This window comes from Pan troglodytes, chromosome 10 (genome assembly GCF_028858775.2).
Source record: "Pan troglodytes isolate AG18354 chromosome 10, NHGRI_mPanTro3-v2.0_pri, whole genome shotgun sequence".
Classification (NCBI taxonomy): domain Eukaryota; kingdom Metazoa; phylum Chordata; class Mammalia; order Primates; family Hominidae; genus Pan; species Pan troglodytes.
The window spans coordinates 117646071-117659650 of record NC_072408.2 but is presented as its reverse complement, the minus strand read 5'-3'; the positions used below and the strand labels follow the sequence as shown (position 1 = coordinate 117659650).

The window sequence follows — 13580 nt, the reverse complement described above, 5'->3', positions numbered from 1 at the left end:
TTTCCTTTTTTGAGACAGGGTCTCTCTCTCTCTCTCTGTCACCCAGGCTAGCGTGCAGTGGTTCAATCTCGGCTCACTGCAGCCTCAACCTTCCCGGGCTTAAGCGATCCTCCCCCTTCAGCCTCCCAAGAAGCTGGGACTACAAGTGGCACCACCACGCCCGGCTAAGTTTTTAAATATTTTGTAAAGACGAATTTGCCCGAGCTGGTCTCGAACCCCTGGGCTCAAGCGATCCTCTTGCCTCAGCCTCCCAAAGTGCTAGAATTACAGGCATGAGCCACCTCGCGAGGCTCTGGAGTTATTTTACACACTACAATTTATTTATGCATGATTGCGGGAGACCCTGATACTTTCAAGGCTGAGGGCAGCGAGATCTGAATGGACTGGGGACCGCGACCGCTCTTTCCTTTTCCCTGGCAGGGGGAGCTGTGGCGCAGCAGGCGCGGCCGGGCGGGCAGCGAAACTTACCAATGGCGGGGCCCGGACTGCTTGTCCGTGGCTGCTCGGGCCGCTTGTCCGACGGCTGCTGCAACTGCGCTTCCGACGGTGCCGGGAGGACTGCTTGCTGCGCGGCCTCGCTGCGCCACACCCCCAGCCCCACGCCCGGGCGTTCTGGGACCCCTGGAACGGGCGCCTTTGTGACTCGCACAAACATGGACGTTCTCCCCTGCAAGTCCACTGGGAGGGCACAGGGCCCTCGGGAGGAGAGGACAAGAGCAGCTGGTTGGAGGGAAGCTTTTGGTTGGGGGAGAGGGGCGACACACTCTCCAGCGACCCCTTACCAGACTACCCGGACCCTCATGACGCTAAGTGACTTCTTGAGTCAATCAACAGTCTTAGCCCCTCCCTCGGCCAACGCCATGGAATCGCTGGTCCACCTCGCCCCTCACACCCCATTCACCGTCTTCTTAGCCTACACCTACACTCATGCTCACAGCAGCCCTGCTAGGTACAGACTTCACACGCAGCTAACTCAAAGGAGCCCAGTTTTCCCTACTCTGAAAAATAAAATAAAATAAGAATAAATTTTTTAAAATGTTGGGGGGGGAAGAGAAATATTTCATGAGAAAAATAACTTCATCAGTGCAGGAGAATTTTCTTCAGAACATCCACCTGACCCCCACCCACTGTGAGCATAACACGGGAACCCAAGTGTGATCCAGGCAAGTGAGCTTTTCACTGCCCTAACGGAGTTTAGTGGTTTAAAGATACACATTTTTCATACAATCGGCCCTGAAACACAAGTCAGCTACTTTCTCTGGGGCTAAGCTCTAGAAACAATCACAGAATTAATGGAAAATTATTGGGGGTACCTGTTTTCTACAGTAATTTGGATTCCATGTGATTTCCACTTTAACTCCTAGCCCCCTGAGTGGATTGTAGTAGCTCAGCCCTGCTAAGGTCTCCACTTCATCCGTAAATTCTTGGGACAGGATGTGTTTTAGAACTTACCATATTTTGGAGGCCAGGTGCGCTGGCTCGTGCCTATAATCCTAGCACTTTGGGAGGCTGAGGCGGGTAGATCATTTAAGGTCAGGAGCTCAAGACCAGCCTGGCCAACATGGTGAAACCGTGTGTATTTCTTTTTTTTTTTTTTTTTTTTGTATTTCTACTAAAAATACAACAAATTTAGCCTGGCATGGTGGCACACACCTGGTGGGTGCCTGTAGTCTCTGCTACTCGGGAGGCTAGGGCAGGAGAATTGCTTGAACCCAGGAGGCAAAGGTTGCCGTGAGCCAAGATCACACTCACTGCAGCCTGGGTGACAGAGTGAGACTCCGTTTCAAAAAAAAAAAAAAAATTTACCATGTTTTTGGTTTCAGAAAGATAATATGGTACGCAAGGGAGTATGTTGCCCCTAATGTTGCTGGCAGCCACGTTGTAACCATGAGGGAAGTCAGTGGGACAGTATATTACATACAGGGTTCGGGCCACACAGTCCAGATCAAACGAATTACCATTTCTGCAAGGAAACATCAATATTCATGTCAAGTAAGATAAGGATAGATTATGAACAGCTACATGTCAGGCCTTGCCTCCAAATGATTCATATGAAGTGTTTTGGATACACTTGACCATCCTTATTTTACAGATGGGGAAACAGACTTAGAGAAACCGAGTTTTGCAGTCAGTGGAGCAGCCAGGATTTGAACCCAAGGCTCCCTGTCTCTAGAGCCCCACGCTTTTCCACACCCTGACTGAAACCACAGCCCCAAAGCTGAGCAGCCCTGCAAGCTGATATCTCCCATCTCTGATATTTAAAGGGCTGCTCCAGCACTCAGCTCCATGCAGAGCCCAATGACTCACACATTTCAAGTGTCAGCGACTGAAAAATGATTAAGTTCAATTAGGTTCAGGACTTGTTAAAAATAGACCTTCCTCCGACAAATTTACTCTCTTTGTCTTTATGGGCGCAGCTCTCAGCAGCCCCCATGCAGAGACGTATCAGGCTTTTTTAATTAGAACATGTCAGAATCGATTCTGCTAAAGGGACCTTCTGCTTCATCAGCGGGACTTGGAGCAGGGTGAGATGCCAGCTTGCCAAAGCGATGAGCCAGCGGTGGGAAATGTTGGCGACAGCAGAGCCTCCAGAACACAGGAGGAAATTAGAGCCAAGCCGCAGAGGGACCAGGAAGAGGCATTTGGACGCAGACCAGAAAACTGACAGTCCAAGTGACTCTTTGGTTACAAAAATCAGAAACCCATTCGAACTATCTCAAAATGAATTTTTTTCTTTGGCCTCCTCATCTGTTTCCCTTTCCTTCTTCCCAGCCGATCCCAATTTGTTCAGGTAACAGTCCTTCCCCATTGAGCCTATGTAACCAGGAGCAATTGAGTTTTACACACACCTCCAAGGTAGATCTCCATTAGTGTTAGCAAATCACAGCCATCCCATCATCCTCCTTGCCAATGACTGGGAATCTAAGTTTAAGCCAATTAGTGCATAGCATTCTCCCAGAAACTTCTACTGGTCCAGGAATAGGCGTGCAACTGACAGTGGCCTATCAGACAGAAAGGAAGAACTTGGGGTGGAGGGAGATGCTTTTCTACCCTTATGGATGCAAACAAGAAAGCATGTTGCCCCTCATGTTGCTGACAGCCCTCTGGCAACTATGAGGGAAGCCAGTGTGAGATCAAGGCTAACACACGATGGAGGGAGGAGCCTAGGGAGAATTACAGAACAATGTGGCTGGCACCCTGATCATACCTTGCCTGAAACCCACCTTATGAACAATAGGAACTCTGCATTTCCTATTATGTGAATGAATATGTTTTCTTGTTTTTTAAGCCAGTGTGGATTGCAGTTTCTGTTTCTTTCATCTAAAGCATGCTGCATCGTATGAATGCTAGGGCTATCTCACGAAGGTTGGAGGCAGATCCCATGAGGAACAAGAACCCAGAACTATTAAACTGTCAGAAACCAAGGCAGCTCCTCCCTCTAGCCCTCTCTGGAACCACCTGGTCTCTCAACTTGGCCTCTTTTTTTAAGGACTATTTTCTCTGCTGTCCCCTCTTCCTCCCATCTTGCTTCTTATAAGTTCCCATTTTAGAACTCAGTTTAAAAAAAAAAAAATCAATGTCCTCATCTCAACTTCCTCATCTCTTCCCAAGAGATGCTCCAATGTCCTCCTCTCTTCCCAAGAGAACACGATTGTCCTAGTCTAGATTTGATGTCCTGGCCCAATGATGTGGGTCCAGGGGGCCATGGTCAGGTGGTCCCCAACAGGGAATGTGAAAATAATTCTCACCAGGTGCAGTGGCTCATGCCTGTAATCCCAGCACTTTGGGAGGTCAAGGTGGGTTGATCGCTTGAGCCCAGGAGTTCGAGACCAGCCTGGGCAACATGGCAAGACTCTGTCTCTGCAAAAAATACAAAAATTAGCTGGGAATGGTGGCATGCACCTGTAGTCCTAACTACTCAGGAGGCTAAGACAGGAGGAACACCTGAGCCTGGGAGTTCGAGGCTGCAATGAGCTACGATCATGCTGCTGCACTCCAACCTGGGTGACAGAGCAATACCCTGTCTCAGAAAAATAAAAAATAAAAAAAATTCTTAGAAAAGGGGGCACAGGCAGGGAGGGCGCAGTAGTGTAATGGAGAGAACTGCTCTGCTTTGCACCCTGAGAAAAGCAAATAGACCTCTCTGAGCCTCAATTTCTTGTGACTGCCAGGACCAAATTGAGAACTTTAAAGTCTGCAAAGGTTGTGAAACATTTCACCCCACCTATGACATTCAATAAAAACAGTACCGATCCACAAGCTAAGTGTCAAGTAGTCTGGATTCCGACTTCTGCTGTCATGTGTATTGAATAACATAACAAATCATTTTGGGGGAAAAAAAAGTGTGGGTGCCTCAACTTCACTGGTGCCATTAGTCTCACTTCATTTGTTTTCTTGGTAACAAATAAACTGTTGTTGTTCCTCAGCGAAGGAGGCCACTCCAGCCCCTTCCATCTTCCCCTGCCCTGCTGAGTGGCGTAATCTCCACGCCTGTGGTATTCGAGGTCCCCCAATCCTCCTTCCTTCTGTGGCGGATTGGACAAGAAGAGAACACCTCACGCAAGTTAAACCAATCAGAGCTTCTTTCCCAGGAAATGGAATCTGGACACAAAATTCCCTGGGAAACAAAGGACTGATGAATAGGTTCATGAGGTGTTGGGTGCTGGAGCCAACAGACTGTGTGAAGTCAGGCCAGGGTAGCCTTCTTTTGCCAAGTCTACATTGCCGTGGCCACACAGGCAGACCGTGCACAAAGCCCTTCCTCACATTTTCCCTGCTAGCAAAGTCCTGATTTTTATTCTAGACTTGGGTGGAGGACCCTGGATCTCACAGGTCTCAAGATCTCATCGAGCCCACCTGAGATCTCAGGGTGGCCAATGAGAGGGGAAGTCCACTGGGAGAACTTGGGACAGGTGCTGGCCGAATGTCTCCAGTCCTCAGAGTCCATGGTGTAAGCTGAAGCGCATGGGCCCACAGGTGGAGGGAGGTGAGTTCTGTTCCCACTGCAGAGCCACCAAGCCCACCGGATCATCTGTGGACTGCCTAATGGCCTTCAATGCATTCCACATCCACTTAAGCCAGCTGGAGAGGATTCTGTTGTTTGCAACCAAGAACTATCAGATACAGCCTTCCCCTTCCAGAACCAGGAGCTTCAGGGGCTGCAGGTTATGGTGCAGATATGGCCAAGTCCAAGAACCACACTGCAGACAACCAGTCCCAAAAACAGCACAGAAATGGCATCAAAAAATTCTGATCACAGGCCGGATATGGTGACTCATACCTGTAATCCCAGCACTTTGGGAGGCCAAGGTGGAAAGATCACTAAAGGTCAGGACTTTGAGACCAGCCTGGCCAACATGGTGAGAGCCTGTCTCTACTAAAAATACAAAAAAATTAGCCGGGCATGGTGGCATGCACCTGTAGTCCCAGCTACTCAGGAGGCTGAGGCAGGAGAATCGCTTGAACCTGGGTGGCAGAGGTTACAGTGAGCTGAGATTGCACCATTGCACTCCAGCCTGAGTGACCGAGGGAGGCTCTGTCTCAAACAAACAAACAAAAAACAAATTCTGATCGCAAAGATATGAATCTCTTTAGGGGGTGGACCCTAAGTTCCTGAGGAACATGCGCTTTGCCAAGAAGCACAACAAAAAGAGCCTGAAGAAGATGCAGGCCAACAATGCCAAGGCCATGGGTGCACGTGCCGAGGCTATCAAGGCCCTGGCAAAGCCCGAGGAGGCTAAGCCCAAGATCCCAAAGGGCATCAGCCACAAGCTTGATCGACCTGCCTGCATCACCCACTCCAAGCTTGGGAAGCTCCATCAACCTGCCTGCATCACCCCACTGGAGTGCAGTGGTGAGATCTCAGCTCACTGCAACCTCTGCCTCCCAGGTTCAAGTGATTCTCCTGCCTTGTGCTGGCACTGCCAAGCGTCTCAGCCTCTGTCGGCCAAAGGCCAAGGCCAAGGATCAAACCAAGGCTTGGGGTCCAGCTTCACTTCCAGCTCAGGCTCCCGAAGGCACCCAGGCCCTGACAAAGGCTTCACAGTAGAGGTCTCTGTCTGCCTACATGAGGATGGAAGGACTGGTGTGACCCCTGGGCTGTCATCCCCATGGGACTATTGTCCTCCTGTGCTCTTTGTACAAATAAACTGAGGCAGGAAAGAAAAAAGAACTATCAGATACAGAGACCGTGGCCATTGTTGACATCCAAAGTTTCCAATTCTTCCCTAGTGGGATCCAGAATTGCACCCCTCTTGGCCTCCCTTCCAATTGTCAGAGGCATTTGAATCAAAGCAACTCCATCTTGAGTAGGGGCTGGGTAAAATAAGGCTAAGACCTACTGGGCTGCATTCCTAAATGGTTAAGGCATTCTAAGTCACAGGATGAGATAGGAGGACAGCACAAGATACAGATCATAAAGACCTTGCTGATAAAACAGTTTGCAGAAAAGCAGCCGGCTAAAATCCACCAAATACAAGATGGCGACGAGTGTTCTCTGGTCGTCCTCATTGCTGCTCTCCCACCAGCGTCATGACAGTTTATAAATGCCATGGCAATGTCAGGAAGTTACCCTATATGATCTAAAAAAGGGAGACATGAATAATCCACCCCTTGTTTAGCATATCATCAAGAAATAACCATAAAAATGGGCAATCAGCAGACCTCGGGACAGCTCTGTCTATGGAGTAGCCATTCTTTTATCCCTTTACTTTCTTAATAAACTTGCTGTCACTTTACTCTATGGACTCACTCTGAATTCATTCTTGCAGGAGATCCAAGAACCCTCTCTTGGGGTCTGGATCCGGATCCCTTTCCTGTAACACAGTGAGGCACAATGGCACAGTGGACAGAATGCTGGAGTCCTGGATCTGCCACTGGTTTGCTGTGTGCCCCTAGAAAAGCAAATAGACTTCTCTGAGCCTTGATTTATTGAGACTGCCAGGACCAAATGGAGAACTTTAAAGCCTGCAAAGATTGTGAAATATTTTACCCCACCCATGGCATTCAAAATAAAAACAGGGCTGAGCACGGTGGCTCACACCTGTAATCCCAGCACTTTGGGAGTCTAAGGCAGGCAGATAACCTGAGGTCAGGAGTTCAAGACCAGCCTGGCCAACATGGTGAAACCCCATCTCTCCTAAAAATACAAATATGAGCTGGGTATGGTGGTGCGTGCCTGTAGTCCTAGCTTCTTGGGAGGCTGAGGCAGGAGAATCGCTTGAACCCGGGCAGTGGAAGTTGCAGTGAGCCGAGATTATACCACTGCACTCCAGCCTAGGTAACAGAGCGAGATTCCATCTCAAAAAACAAACAAACAAAATAAGTAAAACAGTACTAATCCATAAGATAAGTGCCACTCATTATCTCAGTGACAGACTTCTGACACAGGTGTAGATTCTTCAGAAAACATTTTGGCCTCACACAGCAAGAGTTATAAAAATGTTTATATTCTTCAACCCAGGAAACCTAAATGTGGAGATTCATCCTAAGAAAATAAGTCAAACTTGGGGATTTTTTTTTTTTTTTTTTTTTTTGAGACAGAGTCTCCCTCTATTGCTGAGGCTGGAGTGCAGTGGCACTATCTCGGCTCACTGCAACCTCCACCTCCCAGATTAAAGCGATTCACCTGCCTCAGCCTCCCAAGTAGCTGGGACTACAGGTGTGTGCCACCACACCCAGATAATTTTTGCATTTTTTAGTAGAGACGGGGTTTTGCCATATTGGCTAGGCTGGTCTCGAACTTCTGACCTCACATGATCCACCTGCCTTGGCCTCCCAAACTCCTGGGAGTACAGGCATCAGCCACCATGCCCGGCCAAGTCAAAGATTTTTAAAATGCAAAGGCACTCTTGTGTTCTCCTCTCTCTGTGCCCTTTGATGGTATGGCAAGGCATTTAAAGATGTTTCTGACATTTTTTTAAATTCTAAGACGATGTTAACTATACGGTTATTGGCTAGAAATCCTGAGTTATCAACTGTACATATCCATAGTTTGTAAAAAAAGAACAAAACAACCGAGACAAACTCTCGATGTTCCTCACTTGGCAATGAGGCCGTGGGGGAAGATGGCTTTCGGAGGAGTGGTAGCTCAGGGCGTGCACTGTGAGACTGGACCTGTTGACTCTGTGGTGAGCATCTATTTAGCTTCAGGTGGTCTTGTTTCTGTATAGAGTGACACAGCATTCTGCTGCCATTCTTAGCTGTGAACAAAGTGGGATCAGCTGGCATGAGAAGTGTTTGGGGGTTTTTTGGTTGTTTTTTGTTTTTTTGAGACAGAGTTTCGCTCTTGTTGCCCAGGCTGGAGTGCAATGGTGCAGTCTCAACTCACCCCAACCTCCGCCTCCCGGGTTCATGCGATTCTCCTACCTCAGCCTCTTGAGTAGCTGGGATTACAGGCACCCACAACCATGCCTGGCTAATTTTTGTATTTTTAGTAGAGACAGGGCTTCGCCATGTTGGCCAGGCCGGCCTCAAACTCCTGACCTCAGGTGATCCACCCGCCTCGGCCTCCTAAAAAAGTTCTGGGATTACAGGCGTGAGCCACCATGCCCAGCCTTTTTTTTTCTTTTCGAGATAGGGTCTCCCTCTGTTGCCTACACTGGAGTCCAGTGGTGCAGTCATAGCTTACTGCAGCCTTGACCTTCCAGCCTCAAGTGATCCTCCCACCTCAGCCTCCTGAGGAGCTGGAACTACACCGCACCTGGCTTTTTTTTTTTTTTTTTTTTTTTAACAGAGACAGGGTCTGTGTTGGCCAGGCTGGTCTTGAACCTCTGGCCTCAAATGATCCTCCCACCTCGGCCTCCCGAAGTGCTGGGATTATAGACATGAGCCACTGCACCTGGCCTAAATTTTGTTTTAAACAAACTACAGAACTCTTCCTTGTCAGCAAAGCAAAGAGCCACCCATCAGTGAAAGTTCAAGAATCAGGCCGGGTGCAGCAGCTCATGCCTATAATCCCAGCACTTTAGAAGGCCGAGGTAGGAAGATCACCTGAGGTCAGGAGTTCGAGACCAGCCTGGCCAACATGGCAAGCCCCATCTCTACTAAAAATACAAAAAAAGGCTGGGCGCAGTGGCTCACGCCTATAATCCCAGCACTTTGGGAGGCCGAGGCAGGTGGATCACGAGATTGAGACCATCCTGGCTAACAAGGTGAAACCCCGCCTCTACTAAAAAAACAAAAAAAGCCAGGCTGAGGCAGGAGAATGGCGTGAACCCGGGAGGCAGAGTTTGCAGTGAGCCAAAATCCCGCCACTGCACTCCAGCCTGGGCGACAGAGCTAGACTCCGTCTCAAAAAAAAAAAAACAAATTAGCCAGGCGTGGTGGCAGGCACCTGTAATCCCAGCTACTCGGGAGGCTGAGGCAGGGGAATCACTAGAACCCAGGAGGGGGAGGTTGCAGTGAGCCAAGATCTTGCCACTGCACTCCAGCCTGGGCAACAAAGTGAGACTCCATGTCGAAAAAAAAAAAAGAAGAAGAAGAAGAATCTTCTTTATTTTGTATGTTTAGAATGCTGAGGTATTTTTCAAGTTACATTAACAGCATTGCACTTTTTAAAAAGAAAAAGAAAATAAGCCAAAGGCAAAAAAAATCCATATATACAAAGATGCCGATTGTAAAATCATCTCTACATAGGCAAGTGGAAATAAGTAAAAATCAACAAAATAAACACTTGGAATGAAAAAAGCCAAGCCCAGAAGAGCTCATACTGAAAAATGCCATTCATATAAAGCACGAAATTAGGGGAAGCTAACTTTGCCTTTAGAAGTCAGAATAGAGGTTATATGGTAGAGGAGGAATAGAGAAGAAATAACTGGAAGGGAAATCAAGAGGCTTTCAGGGCTGCAGATGTTCTGTTTCTTGATCTGGTTACATAATCAATTCATTTGTGAAAATTCATCCAGCCGTACACTTCTGATATGGACCCTTTATATGTGTGTATTGTACTCCGATACAAAAGTTTTCTAGACAGATGAACAAGAGGAGGATTTTTTTTTTTTTTCGAGATGGAGTCTTGCTCTGTCGCCCAGACTGGAGTGCAGTGGCACTATCTCTGTTCACTGCAACCTCCGCCTCCTAGGTTCATGACATTTTCCTGTCTCAGCCTCCCGAGTAGCTGGGACTACAGGTGCCCACCACCACGCCCGGCTAATTTTTTGTATTTTTAGTAGAGACAGGGTTTCACCGTGTCAGCCAGGATGGTCTCGATCTCCTGACCTCGTGATCCGCCCACCTCCACCTCCCAAAGTGCTGGGATTACAAGTGTGAGCCACCGCGCCCTGGCCAAGAGGAGGATTTTTAAAGTAAATTATGGCTTATCTACTCATGGGACATTCTAGAGCGTCGAAAAACGTAAAAATAACCACACCTGGCCTGGTGCAGTGGCTCGCACCTATAATCCTAGCACTTTGGGAGGTCAAGGTGGGAAGATCGCTTGAGTCCAGGAGTTCGAGACAGCCTGGGCAACATAATGAGACCCCATCTCTACTTAAAAATGTTTAATACAAAATAAAATAAAATACCCACATCTATTAAGCATATGCATGGTATGTACATATTGTTTTTCCTCGTCTAGTCCATCTTCTGTCCAATTCATTTGCCACTCTTCTCTTCCTGCTGTGTGTCTCAAGAAGTGGACAGTGTGATCCACATCACTCAAGGTCTCCCTTGCCTTCTGTCTTCTGGTTGAATGTGGCCAATGACAGAGACCAGCAGGAGACCAGCCAGGCAAGGTGAGAGAGATGTGAGACGTTTCTTTCAAAGTTCTTGCATGCTTTGACATCCTGTCCCTGCTAGTCGCTACATCCCTATGTAGCTACAGCTTCTGTCTATATGGCCCCCCTCCCCAGCTCCAGCCCTCACTGGGCTTCCATCACATCAGTTCCTTCTCCTGCCTTGTCCTACCTTTAGTGTGGCAACGGCTTCCTTCTCTTGCTATTCTCTCAGTGCCTCAACCTCTCTTCTCTGTTCCCTTAACCCTGCCCACACTCTAAGAGAAGTCCTTCTTTAAAGTCTTTTGAACTGTCTGGGTTGGATTCAGTTTTCTTCGGAGCCCTGACCGTCACAGCCACTCCTCACCTTCCCATGTGACAAGTAAGTGACCTTCTTGGGTTCAATGCTGCAGAGACTGTGCCTTCAGCAGAGTGATGGGAACCAGCCCGGGAGTGAAGCCAGCATTAATTTCAATTTGGCACCAGGAGTTGTGCCAAATGCTTTCATCTTTTATTTTATTTCTATTTTTTTTATTTTTATTTTTTGAGACTGAGTCACTCTGTTGCCCAGGCTGAAGTGCAGTGGCACAATCTCAGCTCACTGCAACCTCCACCTCCCGGGTTCAAGCAATTCTCCTGCCTCGGCCTCCCTAGTAGCTGGGATTACAGGGGCATGCCACCACACCCGGCTAATGTTTGTATTTTTAGTAGAGTTGGGGTTCACCATGTTGGCCAGGCTGGTCTCGAACTCCTGACCTCAGGTGACCCGCCCACCTCGGCCTCCCAAAGTGCTGGGATTACAGGCAGGAGCCACTGCACTTGGCCTCATCTTTTTCTTTTTCTTTCTTTTTTTTTTTTTTTTTTCAAGAGAGGGTCTCAATCTGTCACCCAGGCTGGAGTGCAGTGGTGCAATCACGGCACAGCCTCAACCTCCTAGGCTCAAGTGATCCTCCTGCCTCAGCCTTGTTTCATCTTTTTGAAAAAGTAAAGAACTGAGCTCTCTCCCTCCCTCTATGTGCCACCTTCCTCTCCCTGTCATGGTCCCACTTTCCCCAGCCGAGGCTATGAACAGGTAGAGCTCACAGAGCTCGGGAGACTGAGAGGAAAAGAAAAGATTGCAGGCCATGCTGTGACCCTGCAAGGCAGGGGAGAACAAATGGCTGCCCATCTGGAGGCAGCAGCAGAGACCTGGTGCCCCAAGCAGTATACGTACCCGTGTGCTGCCCAGCTGCTCCGAGCAAAGGTCATGTCTGTCTGGCCTCCTCCTCAAGGGAAAATGGAAGCTTCAGCATGACAGTTTGTCTCCTCAATATCTACTCTCTCCTTCCTCCCTTTTCTTACTTTTACTGGGAATGGCACATGCCCAGCTTTGAAAACCACATCTCAGTCGGGCATGGTGACTCATGCCTGTAAGCCCAGCACTTTGGCAGGCCGAGGTGGGTGGATCGCTTAAGGTCAGGAGTTCAAGACCAGCCTGGCCAACATGGTGAAACCCCATCTCTACTAAAAATACAAAAATTAGCCAGGCGTGGTGACAGGTGCCTGTAATCCCAACTACTTGGGAAGCTGAGGCAGGAGAATTGCTTGAACCTGGGAGGCAGAGGTTGCAGTGAGCCGAGATCGTGCCACTGCACTTCAGCCTGGGGGACAGAGCAAGACTCCATTTCAAAAAATAAAAAATAAACGTAAATAAAAAATAAAAACTGCATCTCCCAGCCTCCTTTACAGAAATGGACAGCCATGTGACTAAGATCTGGACCAGCAGCTATGGCGGGTGGGGTAGAAGGAGCTCTGCTGATGCCCTGAGCAGATGCCTACCCTTTACTAACTCCGCAAACATTCACCAGCATCTGCAGCCTTTCTATGCTTCTAACATAGATTTGGGCAATGGTGCCACCTCTGCTGTATGGAAAGCCAGAAGTTCCTGGAGATTTACTTCCTCCCAACCTCTTCCGGGCAGCCCATGGCTGGGTTGAAATGCAGGGGCCCAGTTCCTTTCCTTTGAGGCAGGACAAACTCTGAGATGTAATTTATACTCCCAAGCTCCCCAAGGATCCAGCTGAGGCTGCCCTGAAGTTGCACCCTTGCTTGGCATGTTCCTTTTCCTCATTCTGCTTCCTTCACTCCCTGACCAGTTTCCCCTGACAGCATTTCCCGAATCAATCACTTGCATCTGGATCTTTGGTTCAGGGTCTTCTGGGAGAATGGGACCTAAGAATGACACTTCCAAGAAATCTCCTAAAAACAGGCTGACTGAGCTGGCATGCTCTCTCTTTCCTTCCTTTACCATTATCTCCCTTCCTGCCTAAAAAGTAGATATAATGGCTGGAGCTCCAGCAGTCATCTTGTAACCATAATAAGCTAGGGATAGAAGGATTGTGGCTTCCTGATAACTTTGGGTAGCCAACAGTCCTAGACTCCTACCTCTTCCAGACTTCTTTTATCTGAGAGAAATAAAGCGTTTTTTTTGTTTGTTTGTTTGTTTGTTTGTTTTTGAGATGGAGTCTCACTCTTTTGCCCAGGCTGGAGTGCAGTGGCACGATCTTGGCTCATTGCAACCTCCACCTCCTGGGTTCAAGGAATTCTCCTGTCTCAGCCTCCGGGTACCTGGGATTACAGGCTACAGGCGTGTGCCACCATGCCTGGCTAAATTTTGTATTTTTAGTAGAGACAGGGTTGCACCATGTTGGCCAGGTTGGTCTCAAACTCCTGACCTCAGGTGATCCACCCACCTCAGCCTCCCAAAGTGCTGGGATTACAGGCATGAGCCACTGCACCCGGCCGACTCTTTTTCAGGTTTTAGATTTAGCAACCTACATAACTGCTAATATAGTCGACTAATAAAGTTCTACAATCTTCCTCCACGGC

The 13580-nt window shown here is 48.4% G+C and overlaps 2 protein-coding genes across 4 annotated transcripts in view; one reads left to right on the top strand and one right to left on the bottom strand.

Moving 5' to 3' along the window:
- The window catches only part of CCDC63 (coiled-coil domain containing 63), a 61433-nt gene extending 58340 nt beyond the window's left edge, over nt 1-3093 (bottom strand). Inside the window, exon 1 of one of the 3 annotated variants that reach the window (XM_016924213.2) lies at nt 2850-3093. The gene's annotated coding sequence lies outside the window, so the exon portion shown is untranslated. Of the gene's footprint in view, nt 1-468; nt 900-2849 lie in introns of those variants that run through there. The other 2 variants (XM_016924214.3, XM_509370.8) reach the window with 2 other exon arrangements.
- Nucleotides 3094-5179: 2086 nt separating this feature from the next.
- Nucleotides 5180-6049, top strand: LOC737183 (large ribosomal subunit protein eL29-like). Its single transcript, XM_009426257.2, is given in 3 exon segments — nt 5180-5247; nt 5556-5821; nt 5913-6049. Coding segments are annotated over 3 exon segments (471 nt in total).
- Nucleotides 6050-13580: the final 7531 nt, after the last annotated feature.